This window comes from Pteropus alecto, unplaced genomic scaffold (assembly GCF_000325575.1).
Source record: "Pteropus alecto unplaced genomic scaffold, ASM32557v1 scaffold20, whole genome shotgun sequence".
Classification (NCBI taxonomy): domain Eukaryota; kingdom Metazoa; phylum Chordata; class Mammalia; order Chiroptera; family Pteropodidae; genus Pteropus; species Pteropus alecto.
In genome coordinates, this window is record NW_006436298.1 from 23,998,253 (window position 1) to 24,016,558 (window position 18,306).

Here is an 18,306-nt window from a genome sequence, read left to right on the forward strand (position 1 = left end):
GAAAGTGGTTGTGTAGGTTTTACTCTGGGTTCAAGGGTAGTTGGAGAAACTTTTCAGATTTTTTCCCATTTGGCTTGGTCTTGTTCAGTAGGATAAGAGAAGAGGTAAGGATTCTGTCAGATGGAGTACAGAATAACAGAGAAATGCAAAAGAGGAGTACTAGTACAGGAAGTTAAGAAAGGAGCAAATATTCATTTATATCCTCTTATTTATTAAATAAGTGTCAAAATACTGCCCAAAATAATAATACACAGTACAGTCTTCGAAATGGCTAATTTTCATTTTATACAATTTGCTTCGGTCATAAAATATACTACTGTCTGTCTGTGTATGTGTGTGTGCGTGTGTGTGTGCGTGTGTGTGTGTGTGTGTGTGTGTGTCCACTGGCAGATTTGTGGTTTTGCCATGACAAACCCAAAGTTGCTAGCTTATGATTTCTTTTGGTTACTTCTTTTATAACTTTAGGGCATCATGTGGAAAAATCTAAAGAAAACATTTCAATATAAATTTAAAAAATTTAAGCATTATGTGAGAAATAAGTGTAATCCATGGAATATGTATCTACTATGAATAAGCAGGGTTAAATTTAGAGAAATCATGTACTCAACATCTGTCATAACATAAAGTTAATGCTACCCACTACCCTATCTCCACAACAGATCTCTTGGATTCAGACAGATGATATTATCCATGGTAGCACTTCTTGTTTATTCTTTATGTTAAATTTTTTTTATAAAGTAGTAATCTTGCACCAGTACCAGCAAAACTGATGTCCTATGAGGTACACACATAGATTATCTAAAATTAGAAATCAGAATGGTAAAATAAACTCTTAATGATATAATTGTAACTATCCAACTAAACATTAAGAGGAGAAAAATCATCCTATGTTACATTATGAGTTCAAAGGAACTTCTATATCCCTAAATCTTGTTAAACTAATAATAGGTTCCAGTTTGTTTAAAAAATATTTCAGTACTATGTGTAGTTTTCCGTTACTGAACTGAGTCTGTGGGGACAACATTCATATATTCCTCTGCGGTAGGTTATTTACCCTCTTGTTACCAATTTTGATGTGTTAAAAATAAATGATTCATTCTCACTGTCAGACCTAAGAGACACCTAGCTCTGACTTGAAAGGAAACGAGGATGTAAAAATGAAAATGGTCTGAGAGAAGGACAGCCTTTCTTGAAGGGCAGGATAAGGTTCAGTGACCTCTGGGCACTCTGGTCCAATCAGGGGAATCACTGTTCCATTCTTGGAATCACTGCTTTGGGGAAGCAAAAGACCCTATGGCTCATAAAACCTGATGATATTAAGAAGAGGGGAGGAATTCACACTTAGAATTCAAGGTCACTGCTAGAAATACAACTTTAAAAATTTAAGGGTAAGGAAAAAATACCATATTTAAAAATGAATTACTCATGTTTTTTTCTTTTAAAAGTATTGGGAAAACTCATATCATACAGATGTTCATTATTTATTCAATGTACACCATTGAGAGATAAATAGAACTGTTCGAATACGAACATGCCAAAGGTAATTCAACTACTGCAGTGTAAGTGTGGCATAACTGATTTGTCATGACATACAATTTTCTAAAAGCCATTCTGTTAGAAGGCAATAAATGAGTGCATAAATGATTTACACTCTTCTGAACTATGGTTATTATTCAGTATTTTATTTTTAAAAATATATACTATTATGTTTATTCTCTAGAGTATAATAAAAACATAATTGAATTTGATGAAAAATAGACTTGATTCTAAATGTAGCATACAGCACATACTCCTTACTTTATCCCTTGTAAAGATCAATGGTCACTTGAGATGGTTCCACTCTAGGTTTGATTTACTATATGGGCAATAAAATATTTTTAATTTAAAAATTATATCCTTACATTCCATGTCATATTTTCTTTTTAATACTAACATCTGAGTTTTAACCTAAACAACAATTTATAAATGCAAAATACAATATTTTAATCACTGTTTTACTTCTAAATATGATTTCTTACTGACCAGGTAGCATAGGAAACTAACTATAGATGGTTTAGCAAGTAAAAATAAAAGCATCAGTGTTCAGTAACTTGTTTTGTTTTCTCGAAACCTAAACGCTATTACGAAGACAATTTCCTTTAAAAAAATATTAAAAATTTGTTTTAACATAACCTTGTCTGGAAATTAAAAAATAACTTAACCTAGTTAAGCTAATACTATTTTTGTTTATATTTCCTTTGGGTTAGAAACTTTGTTATGCAATAATATATAAATATATAACATATAAATTATATAAATAAAATAATTACATTGAAGTTTAATACAGTTACTATATATTTACATACAATATAAATTATAATATATACTCTATGGTTAAGTCATATATATGCTATTTAAAAATTACATATATAAAACATGACATGAAATATAAGGATATAATTTTTAAATTAAAAAATATAAATATATAGTAAGGGCAAATGCAAATTAAAAATAAGAGGCTTAATTCTCCCTGTTTTAAATAAGGGAAAAGATTTCTGTCCATTCCTTTTCTTAAAGCTTTTAACTTAAAAATTTGTAATTGTTAAGACATCTCTTTGAAATGTATCCCTTGGAAAACTAGATAGGCCTTTTTGTCAGCTTTCTCAGCCAGGACTTTCTTTCTCAAGAATCTGGGAGTCATCTATGCCAAACGAAAACACCAAGGGAGATGGCTCCCCTATCACTTAGTTCCTAAGGAAGACTAGGAGCCTAACTTCAGTGGGTGCCCCTTTCCAATTTGCAGAACTAGCTGTCAAAAAGATATGAGAAATTTGTTTCTCCTAGCTAACACAGCTGTTCTTTACACCGTGACAAAGTTAGGATGAACTATGTGTAGAAAAAAAAAAAGTGCTGTCAAATCCTCTATTTGAGGACTATTAATATTGTTTATCTTGAAAACATATATATCTTGAAAACTATATAAAGGGGTGAGATTCCTTTCTGTTTGTGCAGTCTCTTTGCAGATTGCCCGTAATGGGCATGGCATTCTGGTTTTAATACTTGTTGAATAATAAATCCTTTATGGAGAGGATTTCTGGGATGGGAGATTTTTTTTTAATTATAATTCCCCATCAATATGCTATCTTCTGAATTTAAGTTTTCTATGCCCATTTTTATGATGATGAAAATTAATTGTATTCTCACATAAAACATGAGGGAAAAAACCATAGGAACATTTCACTTGCTTAGTTCAGTTCTTTGACAATTCAACTATCCCTTAAATTTTAAAAAAGGAAATACTATGTCATTCTACAATAGAGATTTTTACTGTTTTGCATATTTGTAACCCAAATGGAGTATGTTATTAGAATCTTTCACCAAAAGGATTAAAATAAGTGAACTGACTCAAGGGCCCACAGATACATATGAAGACAAAGTCTTTTCTATCAAAGAACATGTGTTAGTGGGAACCTAACTGTCCCTTTTCCCCAGTATATGGTAACACTAACTTTTGTAGTAAGTGATGAAGACTAATATAAAATAGCAATTCTCTATGAAGTCCCTAGCCTTCCAAATAAGAGGAGACTTAAAATGACAAACATTATATAAGAATAATCTATTTTTCATGTTCTGTTTTCAACAACTCACATAATCGTGGGTTTATACTACCATTTTAATATCTATTTCAAAATTTCAATTTCTATGCTTATCCACCTAATGAGAATGCTTAATTCTAAACATATTAATGAAAATCCAGGTTATCGATATTGGCAAACTCTACAAAATCATTAATAGAAATTCAATAGACTTTATTTGAAGGCAGTGCGTATATTTTCTAGTTTTATTTGAAGTACTAATCAGATAAGGAAAATAATGTTAAATTTTAGGGGGAGGGTCTCATCAATTTTTTTCAGCAAAGTTAATTACAATTAAAAACAAAAATTATCTAGGAGTAAAGTTTGTGTAAATAAAGCATGAAACCAACCTGTTTTAAATAATTACAATATTTACCTTGTAGCATTTTGTTCTATCTTTTCATCAATGTCACTGAAGATCTGCTTAAACTCCAAGTCTCCAGGAAATGAATTTAACAAACAATGTAGGTCAAAAGAATTATGGGAATATTCATCTCCCCAATCCATTCTGAGGAACAAGAATAGAAAACATGTCAGTTACCCCAAAATGAAGAAAAATACCCAGCTCAAGTTGTGAGACTAAACCTAAAACAATAATTCCCATTTTTAGGCAAAAAGAAATATAGTAGGAAGAGAACTAGGGTATTATTAATCTAGGTAGAGTGTTTTGTTATTTAAATTTCATGAGGTGTGACCTAATTTTCACACTCTTCTAAGGTTTGGAAGCTGAACAAAACAGCACCCCTCAGAGAGTACTTAAACATCCTGCTGCTTCTCATTGTAACTGAGAGCGCAAAAGAAATAACAAAGCCTCGCAGACCACTGTGAACAAAGGTGGTTGCAGAAAGAACTTAACACCTTCCTTCCAGTCTTGTCAACCTCAAGATTTTTAAAGTCTCATCCCCAGTCCCTATTTATATATGAAAAAGGCAAAAACTTCTCCTCTAGCACCTCTGTTAACCTAAGTATTGATAAGTAAAACTTAAATATGCTACTTCTTATAGAGATATATGCATTTTCCCACTACTAAAGCTTCAATCACTCATTCATTCATTACATATATATTTATCAAATGTTTGATAAGTAACAGGTACTTCTATAGAAGCAGGGAATATACTTGCAACAAATCAAAGTCCCTGCTCTTATGGAGTTTTTATTCTCTAGAGGAAGGTAGATTTTAAAAACAATTAAACAGATATATTTTATAGAAGATAACATGGTGAGAAGTGCTATGAGAACAAGTAAGTCAAGGCAATGGGACAGATTAAGATTGATGGAGCTGGTGCAGAGTGTGAATTATTTTATTTAGGGATATCATATTTTTGGACATGAAATAGTGCTTATAAAGTATTGTGATGACCGATGGTATAAATGAATGAGAAATTTAAACATTAAATTTGTTTAAATTTTGTTTTAAACATTAAAACAAATATACATGAAATAAATATTAAAAAAGGCTTAGGTAAAAGTGGTTTTAGTTCGGATAAATCTAAAATACTTGAAAATTGTCTAAAAAGTGCTGCACAGGCTACAAGACTAATGGACTTCCTCATCTTTAATTATTTAATTATTAATTAAGTCAGCTAATTTAATTATCTTACAATTAAATAACTAAAAATTTCTCATAAGTCCTATCTGAAATTCAGAGAATTAGTCTTGGGATAAAGCTTTTACTTTTCTTCAGAGATACTATTTTAAAAGGAAAAGACCCAACTAAAATGTTTTAATGTAAAAGTCTACAGCATCACAAAGTTTGTCATTTATAAACTCAATTAATTCCAAATACAGTATAAGAACTGTAGTTTAGAATGAGTCACCCCAGGATATGACTCTGTGATGTACAGATAGTTTTGAGCTAAAGGCAACCATGACCCTGCTGGCTCAAGAAAAACTTCTGCCCCGCCTTTAACTACCTAGAAAAATTTGAATTATGGGCCTTGCCCATAATAAGAGATTATAAGAGGTAACCTGTTTTGACCTATCTATATGGCAGGGCAAACTACTAATTACTGAACATCTGCTCTTCTTTCATCCTGCAGTGACCTTCTTCTGCTCTGAAGCCCTAAGGTGATCCTTAGCTCAGAATATCATATATACCTCATTTTCCCATTTTGTCTTTGAACCTCTCACGTATGTGGGGTTCCCATGTGTACATAGGTATTAAGTTTGGTTATTTTTGCTTGTTAATCTGTCTCATGTGGATTTAATTATTAGACCAGCTGAAAGGACCTTGAGGGTAGAGGAAAGTTTCTGCTCCCCCCGCAACATGGATATAACATTTTAAAATAGCAGAATCCTAATACATTTGGATTCACCGCTTTCAAAATATTTTGCGATAAAGTATAATTTCTCATTTGAAAACAAGTATTTGCCTATAATGTGCCATAACAAATAATAACCTGAAATCAGGCTAAAAAACAAAACAAAAAAATTATAAGCTAAATGGTAGAAAACTCCATGTCCTTCAAAGTTATATTTCTTTGGGACACCAAAACCTCAATATTTCCATGAAACCAATAAGTCTGTTATCTTTATATCTCCTTAGCATCTCAAGTAGTTTCAGCTCTTATCAGAAAAGACACTCCTAAATCCAATGGAGTGCAATTCATTATTATTACTAATAATGAATTTATGTATTTGCATACTTTAAATCATTTTGGGTAGTTCAACTCTTTGGATGGGCTTATTAAAAAATTGTTGCAAAAAAATGAAATTTTAGTTTTGTAATGAAAAGATTTTATTGGCTGAGTGTTCTTATAGAGAACTCAAACTTAGTAAATATTTTGTAGCAAGTCTCTCTGTATAAAACAAATTATATATCAACACTCTGTATAGAGTTGTCCCAGTCTGTCAATACTATAAAGCCTCATTAATTCAGATAACACATACTCAAATTTTAAGAAAATATGTACATTTTCTTAATATCAAATGTAATGTAATATCAAAACAGAAATGATTTTTTTGTATATCTAGTATGCATAAGGTACTTTATATATATCATCTTGTCATAATAATTCTACAATATAGTTACTGTCCTTATTTATAGGGGAGGAAACTGGAGTCCAGAGATTAACTAACATGTCCATGTGACATAGCTATCCAGTGCTACAGGCAGGGTTTGAACTAAGATCTATTTGGTTCCAACTTGAGGATGCTCACATCTTGAGAAATGAATCACTTACTGCATATAGAACAGTTTTGTAGAAATGACATTAACCAAAATGTTAAAATGGTTATCCTAAGATATTTAGATTGTGGTTGATTTTTATTGTCTTTTTTATAGTTAGCATTTTCCTGTTCTTGCAATAGGTATTATCATTTTATATATAATTGGGAAAATATTTTTAAAAGACATTACCCTTGCTCGCAGGGGGCTTATCTTTTATTTTACATTTTCTATTTGTCGTCATTTGAAGCATCTTCCAACCTTAACACTTCTCTCTTGCCAGTCATATTTGTCATTTCTTTCAAAATCTATTCAAAACTTACATAATTCCTAACTATCTCTTATATAACTATGACCATTTCACCAAACTTTTTGTATTAGTGTTATTGGTGCTTGAATGCTGTTAAAAGAAAATATGACTTTGTATTATTTTGATATTGAATGAATGTGTTATTGCCATCATTGAAATAAGTTCTGGAGTCAAATAACAATGGATTGCAATATGTTGAGCACTCAGCTGGGGCTGGTGACCATGATTTTGAAGGCTTCCCAATCGACATGGTTGTGTGATTTTCTCTATCAAACTTCAGTAGAGAAATTAATCAATAAATACAAAGAATGTATTAAAGGAATGTCATTTAATAACAATGATAGAGTACCAGAAAGATGATGGTTCACAGTTTTCATGTGACTGGCATAAATCTGTGATGCTTCCATATATATGATAAGGTTCTAAGGTGATGAAGAGTAAGAGAAACAAGAGTCACATTTTAGGTAAAGAGGCAGCAAGTTTAAGATGCTGTGTAATAGGGGGAAAAAAAAATCTGATAGGCAAAATAGAAGAGGATGAGAAAATTAACCCGAGTGAATATTGATGCACAGGACCAGCACAAGAAATGAATAAAGGAGAGTAGACTGTGGTAAGTGAAGCTGAAGTTTTGATTTAGAAGTTCTCTCATGAGACTGACAGTGATCCCTGCTGGACTGTGGTGAGAAAGAAGCATGCACAGAATGGGCAAGAACACAGGCACCGATCCACCCATTTCCTTACATGCACTCCATGGGCCCACAATGACCTTACTGGTGGACATCATGAAGGAGCAGAGAGAGAGACTGGACGGTCTCTCCTCACAAGAAGCAGAGTCAGTAAAAAGAATAAGGCCATGAAAAAGGGAGCCAGTAGAAAGATCACTACCATTCTCTAAGTAAAAGATAACTATGATTTCAACAATAGAAAAGTAAATTATTGAGGTATCAATGAAGTTTGGCAAATACTTCAATGGTATTTTATAAAGGCAGAAGTAACTTTAAAATTTTTACAGGGAAAAGGGGAGAAGCTGTGAAGTTGTGGATCAAGATATATCTTTACAGTCTCTTTATGTTCCTGTACTTCCAACTATTAAATTGTCATCAGAAAGATAATAATAATTTGACATAATGAATGAAGTTTCTTACCCTAATCCATGAGAATAAAAAATGAGAGCTATAACTTTTTAAAGTACAGTAACTTTGTTTTTGAAATTTCCATTCCACAATATTGTTTGTAAATGTTCTTTTCTTCTGTAATGTTTCTGATTACTTTTTTGTATGAGATTAAAAACACAGTGTTTAATATTTCAAACATATTAACAAGCAATCTAATATTAATTATTGCCTTCAAAAATGAGTTGTTTGAAGAATTATATCTAAGCCAAACATCCATAGATCATGTTTCAGCTGTAGGCAAATTGTAAAAGTTGAGTTATAAATTCCTAAGAACAGTAACTACAATGAAATATGAACATTATAAGTACTGCCAGAAAACATTACAATAAAGCAATAAAAACATCATACTTTATGTGATCAAAAGAAAGTCCACAAAAATTTTGGAATTGCTCTTGTCCTTTACCATATTTTAAAATGATACTTTTCTATCCTAGGATCTTTTCTTTTTAATTTACATATAATAGTTAGAGTCCTCATTTTATCTTTTTTCTGTTTCTTCAATGATAAAAACCTAGAGGGCCATTCTTCCTATAACCAACCAATATACGCTTAAAAAGGAGTGAAAAGAGATTGAAAAACTAACCATTGGGAAAATATATACACTGAGTGTGGGAAAGCCCAGTGAGGAGGCTCATATACTTTCTCAAATCTATGGACAGACTGTGGACTTAATGTATTTACCAGCTCTGGTTCATCTGAAGTCTAAATGTTCAATATCACTGTCTAAAATAAACACTGTTAATGAAACTGAAAATGTTTCAAAATGTTGCATTACAATAAAACACATTTAACTCTAAACATCATTGAACCAAGAATCAATAGATTTGAGATCCTAGTTCTACTAATGTCTGTGTAAACTGGGGTAAGGAACTCAATCTCTCAAGAGGGACAGAGCTCATGTTCCTCATTTATAAAATGAGGTGAATGGATTTATTAGGCTCTGAGGTTTATTATAGCTATAAACTTGTATTCTATAAAGAATGATGGAGAAGTACACATTTTTGAACCCTCATCCCCAACCAACTCTTCCAATGGACTATTTTGTTCATCAATATCATAATTTTTTTCTATATCTTGGACTCTCAAAGCCATTTTAACTCTTCTCTTTTCCCTTCCCCAAGACTACTATAGGAAAAGCTAAAGTAGAATCTATAGCTTAGCAAGAAATAATATGTGAAAAGAAATGTGAAGCATCAAGATATTCTTTCGTGGTAATAGGTAGATGCCCTGTACTGATGTTCTACCTTCCACCCCTCAGCTCCTGAAAATGTTCTAAGAAGCAACTAGCCCATGTTTCTGGGGCTACTCTGTCTTAGCACACTCTTCACTCAACAAAAGATGTCTGAGACCAACTGAGTTTGGACATTATTGCCTCCACAAAGAAAAAGGCAACATTAGGGAATCATACCTTCATAGGCATCATGTATCTTCATTTATTATTCTTTGTATTCTTTATATTATTTGTATTATTCTTTGTAATGCTGGTTTGGTTTAAGTTGCTGGTCTGGTAAAAAGGCAAAATAAAAATAAACTTTGACCAGGCCATCATTCTTAAATTTGGCCTGGCTCATTTTTACTTTCCTTCCATATCTAGTCACAAAGTCTTCCTATATGGTTCATGAAGTCCTGCCAACACTGTATAATTCAAAATTTAACTTTTACTAAACCTTGAAAATTTTATGCAGTTCAGTGAACTCATTCATTGAGACATAATTTAAAGGCATGATGACTAAATAATATTAACGATAATAACAGCCAACTCTTACGTCGCATTTATATGGGCCATACATTGTTCTAAGTAATATATATATATGTGTATATATATATATATATGATTCTATATATATAAGAATTCATTTAATTCTTAACCTAATGCTATGGGATAGGTACTATGATAATCTCCATATTAAAGATGTGGAGACTGAGGCACGGACAGGTTCATAATTCGCCCATAATCACTTACTTAGAAAGTGGCAAAGCTGGGATCCAGACTGCTTCAAAGGCTGTCCTTAATCATAGTGTTATATATAAACCGCCTTTCTGTATGGACACGTACTTAAAAATTATTTTACCTCTTATATGGATTGATTTGTTTATAGTCAAATATATTGGGCAGCTTTCCCTAGGACCATTATAAACTTCCTTCAGTATGAAACCTATATAATTTCCAATTTTTTTTTCCTTTTTTTTAAGGCTAGGTCTTCCTCTGTGATATTTCGGAGTTGTCAGAAATTTACTTATTTTCAATAATTACTGGAAAGTAAAATTTTAATGTTTTAGCCTCCCACAAAGACTGAGAAACAAGTGAAGTGGATCTCAATTTGTTGATAGTTATTTAAAGTAACTTATGCATTAAAGTCTTATATTAGGAAATAAAAAACTTGTTATCCTATTCAATTTATTTTCTCAATTCTATATATACGTTTATATATACCTTTTCCCCATAGATTGCTGTACTTTCTACAAGTAATTGTGCAAGTTCTGATTATTATAATTATATGGGCTGGAATATTAATATACAGCCAGTGAGTACTTATATTAGCATACTATAGCTATTAAAATTTCCTTTAATAAAATATAAAATATTTCATTGCAACTCTATTAATAATTTACATATGTGTATGTATGAGGTATAAATTGACAGAATCAGTCAGAATACTCTACTGTAGCTTGACAAGCAAACAGAATTGTCATATACTTTACTCACCAAATCTGACATTGCTTTATTTTTCAAAGCACTTCTCTTTCTAGAAAATATATTCATTTTAATAACTTTATAATCTTCAATTTGCAACCTTAGCAATCTCTTGCTTTAGTATAACAGTAAAACCAAGATAATGTGAAAACAAATTTTAATTTCAGCATTTTTTATAACTTAGCATGTACACATTTCATAGGATTTAAAAGTCATAAAATTATCATATATTCTGAGATTAGATCTAAACATTATCACAAATCATGAGGTTAATCATTAACTAATGAGAATTTTAAAGGAGAGTAAGCCTTATTACTTTGGAGAATAGTACATCAGCATAAGTAGAAAGTTTAAGTTACGGAGCCTTTTTAAAAAGACAATTGTATTATGCATCAAGTGGGAATAATAACAAACGTAGCCTATGAGATATCAATTACATTTTAAGGAACTCTCTTTTAATAATTAGATAAGAGTGTTTTTAACCTAGCATATACTTTGTTTACAAATGAATGCTTCTAAAAGGGTTAGGGTTCTTAAAGTATGTTCCAAGGATTTAAGAATTTCTTCTAAAATGTTACTAGTATTAATAGCTAGTCATGTTAATGGGATACTGTCCTCTTAAATGGTGGTAATATTATTAACTTAAAATTAATTTGATGAATAAAACTCTCCATTTAAATACTCTTTTATGACTTCCAGGGCTTTGCTCCATCAATTATCACTAATTCATGCTACAGTATCAATATCCCTTTCAGCTGACTATAAACACGTTCAAGTTTCTTGCTTTTTAGAAACCAACAAACCCTCCCTAGAGCCCTCCTTCTTTCAAAGCCCAACATCTCAAAATCTTATATTCTCATCTCTTATTCACTTCTCAATCCAGAGCAATCTGGTTTCTGCCTCTAGCCTTATATTGAAACTGACAAAATATTTTTCAGTTCCTATCATACTTAATCTCCAGACTATTTGGTTCTGATAGCTACTCCTTCCTTGAAGGAGATTCCTCTTTTGCCAATCTTCCTGTGTATGGCTTCCCAGTTCTCTTCTTTTTTCTTCCACATTTATTCACAGGTTCTGGGCATGAGTGCCCACTGTATGTAGCTGGCCAGCTCACATTTCTTTTTATTTATTTATTTTTTATTTTTTTAAATCTGAGATATAATATATGGATATACAATGTGGTCTATTTCTGTGCTAGAGGACCCAGCTTTCCTGGTCATAATTAATTGATCCAGGGGTCAGACATTTGATACAAGTTGAAAAATCAGATGCATACTAAATGAACCTTGAAATTTAGAATGAAGGCAGGGAAGGAGACTCACTGGTGGTAAACCGGTCAAGTTAATTCCAGCCTCCAGAGAGAAAGTGCACAAATTTTTTGGGCTGAGACCTCTGTAATTGCTCAGTTCCTGTCCTTCTTTGGCTGACTGCTCATAGAGTTCTCTTTTGGTTCTGTGACATATACACAATGAATCCTCTCCCTGGTTTACCGCTCGACAGTCACTTTTTGGTACTTTTTTGCTTAAATTAACCAGAGTAGTTTTTATTAAACTAATAAACATCTTGATTGCCTCTTCCCTCATTTCTGCCATTAAATAGTTGGTATTCACCACTGGATTCTCTCTAGACCCGCTTTTCATTTTAAATACTTTCCCTGAGCATTCTTCATTCAAAAGTACTGATTGCTTTTATGTAATTTTACTGTAATATATTTATTTTGTTTTTTTCTAAAGTGTCTTAATTTTAAAATTTTTAATTTTTATTCATTGTATTTTTCTCCTCAGACCTCAAAAAAAAATCTCTTCCTATTGGTTCTCATTTTATAGTCTTCCCAAATATTCTTTCCCATTGCCTGACTTGGAAAGGGAAATACAGACATTTTTCTTCCCCTTCTCTTCTCCTATCCATTTCGTGCTGGAATTTTTGGTCCTCTTCTTATTCTACATGCTTTTCTTTGACTAACTTTATTCACCTATTATCTCGATGCTAAAAATTCAAAGTCTATATCTCTAACCTTAGTTCTTCTTCCAAAGTTCCCATACATATTTCCAAGGATTTATTAGACAATTCCACTTTGCTAATTCAAAGTTCCTTTAAACTCAACATGTCCAAAATTTAATTCAAAATCTTTCCCTTAAACTGGCTTCTCCTATATTATAGAGTCACCACTTACCAATCTCCCTCTCCCTTGCCCTAGTATCTTGGTATCAGGTATCAGCAAACCATGGTCCAGTCTGTTTTTTCTATGGCCTGAAAGCTAAGAATGATTTTTACATCTCTAAATAGTTGTAAAAATAAAACAAACAAAAAGGAATTTGCTACAATGGCCATATGTGGTCCATAAATCCTGAGATATTTACTATATGGCCCTTAATGGAAAAAGTTTGCTGACCCCTGTTTTAAATGTTCAACAAATTTTTTGACCCTTTCTTTCACTAATATCTTTAAAATGGTCACCAAATGTTCTCAAATTTGACTTCTTCCTCTATCACCAGTATTCCCAAACTGACGTTATTTCTTGCTGAAAAAAAATGGAAAAACCTCCTATCTGGCCTCCAAGACTCACACCTTGTGGTATAATAGAAAACACGTATTTGGTTTTTGCCCCCCATCTTCCCCTTCCCCTTATTTTGTCCTATTCATCTCTTCCAGTTGGCCATTCTTCAGTTGTATCCGTTAATAAAACTGTAATCAGAATTACAGTACCTTCCTGAGTCCTATGAGTCACTGTAATGAATTATTGAACCGGAGGGACCCTCATATTTGTAGTCAGCAAGGCAGAAGTGGGCATCCCCAGAGACCCTGCTTGTGCCTCACATCTTAACTTGTGGGGTCTGTGCTAACTCCAAGTAGTTAGTGGTGGAACTGAATTGTAGGATACCCAGGTGGTATCTACCTTGCATACTGTCATCAGACTTGTTTTACAAACCAAATCAGATCATTTCACTACCCTGCTTAAATACCACTGAAGGTTTTCCATAATGCACAGGACTACTCCAGGCTCTTTACCTTGTTATAAAATAAATTAATATTTAATTATGTTTTTCTACTATAACTATCTTTGACCAATATCTTGAAATAGCTTCCTAGCTATAACTCCCTCTACTAAGAATGTTTTTAGTAGAAAATCATATTTATGAAAGCCATTTACTTCATCAATGTATATAATATTATTTTTAGGCAACATAACTATAATAACATAATTTGTATATTATCTTTAAACAGAAAAAGGTTACCTACAATTGTGGCTTAAACCATTTTTTAGTGCCTTTTAACAACTTAAACCATTTTTTAAAAATTGTGAAATGGTAAGAAAATATACTTGCGAAAAATCAGGATTTAACATTTAAGCTATTTAAATTTTTTTATTTTACTCCAACAAAAAAAAAAAAAAAAAAAAAAAGAAAGGAAAGAAAATTAGGTAAAAATAATCTTTAAGAACTCCGCTAATTTAAAAATTCTATTATTTTAATTATGTGATCTATTTCTTTAATATTTAATCTTCTGTTATATTGCCTTTGCAGTATACTTTTTAATTCTATAATTCAATAGAAGAATAATTTGTTGTTGGTTAAAGCAAATTCATTAAATGACTTGAAAAATCTATTTAAAAAGCAATCAGTGAAAGTAAATATTGGATTTCTTCGTGTTAAATCTAAAAATCCATCACTATACTTGCTTTTTACTTTATTTGCTGCTTAACATATCTCAACAGTGAATCTATCATATCAACATAGTCATCATGATCCAAGCTGCAAATAATAGAGAGTGTCAGTGTCAATTTTGCTTTCTCACACTTGCTTCCCTTCACTTCATCTGATTTTAATAATCCCTGTCAAACCACAAACAGTCCAAATTACCTTCACGACACAGAAGCTTTCAAGGAGCAGACAGAATCTCAACTTTCATTTAGCAACTACAAAAGAAAGCTGTCCAGCTGGACAAATATTATTTCCACACTTGACAATCTCTACAGTTGAGTATGCATTTTAATTTTAACTAAACCTGCCAGGAGTTTGATATGAGCTTCTTGTTTTGTGTAGATCGACTCACAGGATTATCAGGCCAATGACTGTAATTGTGATGAAAGAACCCGACATTTTATACTAAAGATAAATCATATGCCAAAGCTGAGGGATCAAAATGAATATATAAGAGATAAAGGGGAAGCAAAGATTTCAGGAGTAAAATTAGGTGCTTAATTACTAAATAATGTCTAAAGATACAAAATACATCTTGATGTAATTTTGAAAAGTAACAATTAATAAGTAGAAATAAAATGTAAAAAAGTTAAAATTTTATCCAAAGATACCATTAAGAAATGGTTCTAAGAATGAAATATAGAGATTTTTCAAGTGTTTTGGATTGATTTGACTTCATAGTCAAATTTCTAAAAGTCGTATGTATCAAATTATAATAAAATTAATGTTCTTGACAAGATATTAAAAAACCCGCTCTATACTAATTAATGTACCCTTGTACACAGAATGTGAAACTCCAAAAAAGAGTAAAAAGAACAATGATAAGTTTGTAGAGGAGTATTAGAAGTTACAGAGTAAAACTATATTAAGAATTATTATATTTTTGAAGTTTGATTTATTAAACTTAAGTCTAAAGTTTCAAATAGTAAAATATTTCTGGGAACATTTCCTGTCTAAGCTAGGCTGAATTCCTCCTACAGTTATCAGAACCTCACAATGTCAAGTTAATTGCATAGTTATTAGAACCTCACAACTGCCAAATAAGTCTTCCCTCCAATTGGCTACACTTAACACTAGTCCTTGACTCTTCCTTCTCCAAAGGCCAATCCATTGGCTAGTCAAGCACAGTTTCTCCCCCAACTCTATTTTGGACACCACAGCTCAGTTTCATTTATTGGCTCTTTTTATTTCTCTTACACTTGCTCTTCTGACTGCACAATGCCATCCACATCCATGTCTTCCACTACAATCTGTGTGTTGGAGCTCCTGCTGTAACTATTCAAGTCCATACTGGATAATCTCTAAGATGTCTCACAGGCACGTTAAACTCAGCATGCCCCTAGACAATCTTCTTCTCTCTGAAACTTTTCTTCTCTTGAGGTCTCTACAATAGTTAACAGCACCACTATTAACCTAGATAATCAAGTCAGAAATCTGGGAGTCATCCCCCATATTCCAACATTACCTCATCAATCTTATAGCCAACTGATCAGTCTTACCTCATATCTCTCCTATCCAACCATCTCCTCCTATTGCTCCTGTGCAGGTTCAAACTCCATCACCTGGATTAGTGCAGCAGTTTCCTAAAAAGTCTCTCTATATTTTCATCATCTCCTTCTAACTCATTCTCTATTCTACGACCAGAATGGTCTTTGTAAAACAGAGAGAGGAATCAGTGTTCATGAAAATATTTTCAGTCTAAGTTACCAGGAGAAAAGTCATCCTCTTAAAAGAGAAAAATCAAAAGAGTTAATTTGTAGGGGAAAATGGAGTTTTCAGAAATAATAAATTTGAAGTATAATTATTACAGTTACATGTAAATATAAAGCAATAATTTAGACAAGGAGAAATTGAATCTTGGAAAGAAATTGAATTTTATGTATGTATACATATATAAAAGGATCATGTAATATATCATCCAAACCAGGATACTTTTTTAGAGTAAAAAAGGTATTGAAAATAATTAAGATTACATAATTTTAAAAATGTATATATACTAACCAATTAAGTGGCTTAATTATATCTGGGGACCTATGGAAAAATTATATTCAAAAAATGTTTTAAAAATAGTATCCCTTCAAAAAAATTCTTATATCTGTGCTCATAAAAGTAAAAACTTTTTATTATTTAAATATTAAAAATATATAAACATGATTCCTGACATATTTTCACACACTTAAAGCAATTTCTTAGTTATATCTATCTCTCACGACTATTTTCCTGAAGAATGTATTTTTTTATATTACTGCATTATTTTTATATTTCTCCAAGTTGCATTTTAGAGTTAGCAAATTTTAAATTGTTGATACCTTCAACTGACTATTCTATCTACTCCTCCTTAGGTACTAAGCTACCTAGTAATTTTATTAAGTGCAGAACAAATTTTTCTAGTGGCGAATATCCAATTTTAATTTTTAATAATGAAATACATAAATATGTTAGCCTAAATATTTTTACATATAGTGTTTTTTTTTGCCTCCTTGCAGAGTGCCTTTTTTGACCTATAATTAAAAAAAAAAACTCATCAAATATTTATAATTATTTTCAATGTTTTGCTAAATTTGGATACTGCATATTGTAGGCTTTCCGAGTTTAACTTTATTCTGTACTTCAATAAAAATTTATTCAATTAAAAAGATGAGCTCCATGAAAAGATTTTCTCCATAAGTCTAAATATTTCAAAACACAATTATGGAATTTCACAATTAAATCCTGCATGGCATTTGAGTTCTCATCATTTAATTTGTTCAGTTCCTCCTTTGATTTCAGGGGGATACATTTCAAGGTCTTCCTATTTGTGAGTTTTGTTTTCAATAAGCAATTCCTTAATAGCGTCACATGAAGTTAATAATTTTGCCTTCTATTTGTTAAACGCTTTGGTCAAAGATTTCTAATAGATTTTGAAAAAACTGCAACCAAAATTGAAAAGACATTTTTACAAGAGTATTTAATACCACGGTACGACACTTAAATCAACTTACACAGTAATTCTTCAAAGTCTCAAACATTTCTAAAATCCAAAGAGATAAAATGTATACTACCATGTTTAAATTATTTTTGTTTTCTTCAACATTAGCCTAATAACAAAAATCTACAGACTGGTTGTCTTGTAAATGTATAAACAACTACATCTTCTATTAGACTAGTATATTTTACAGATTTTTGGATGCAGTTAAGAAGTACCATGTGTATCACAATATATTCCAAGTATATCTCTCCATAGGTTCTACATTTATTTTAAAAATTTTTATGATTTTATGTTCTACCACAAATATTTTTAATATCATCAAGACCAAATAATTTTATCATGTTGTAGTTTATAATTCAATTTATAATACTATTCACAAAAATGTCGAGTATTTCACCTTTTACAGAATGAATTTCTAAATGTTTTACTTTGAATTAGACACGGAACTTGAACCATTAGTGGAATTAACTGATTTTTTAAAATTAGAAATATCCAATGATACTGATGTAAAACTAGCATCATTTAACTATTGATAAAATTCTTTTAATGGAGCCAATTCTTTTAATGGAGCCAACATTAATAGCTATTGTTTCACCTTTCTTACATGCACAAGAAAACTTGAAACTGTAAATGAGAGAGATTAATTAAAAGAAATCACTTTACCTAAATGAAAAAAT

At 31.4% G+C, this 18,306-nt stretch overlaps 1 protein-coding gene across 15 annotated transcripts in view; it reads right to left on the reverse strand.

Moving 5' to 3' along the window:
* KIAA0825 (KIAA0825 ortholog) overlaps positions 1–18,306 on the reverse strand; it is a 356,002-nt gene that overhangs the window by 310,194 nt on the left and 27,502 nt on the right. For 14 of the 15 annotated variants that reach the window (XR_003046665.1, XM_015590466.2, XM_015590467.2 and 11 more), the window contains one exon: positions 3,991–4,122. Coding sequence is in view for 13 of the 15 variants with exons in the window: in XM_015590466.2 (XP_015445952.1) it covers positions 3,991–4,121 (131 nt within the window). In the remaining 2 variants the exon portion in view is untranslated. Of the gene's footprint in view, positions 1–3,990; positions 4,123–18,306 lie in introns of those variants that run through there. The other variant, XM_015590471.2, reaches the window with a different exon arrangement.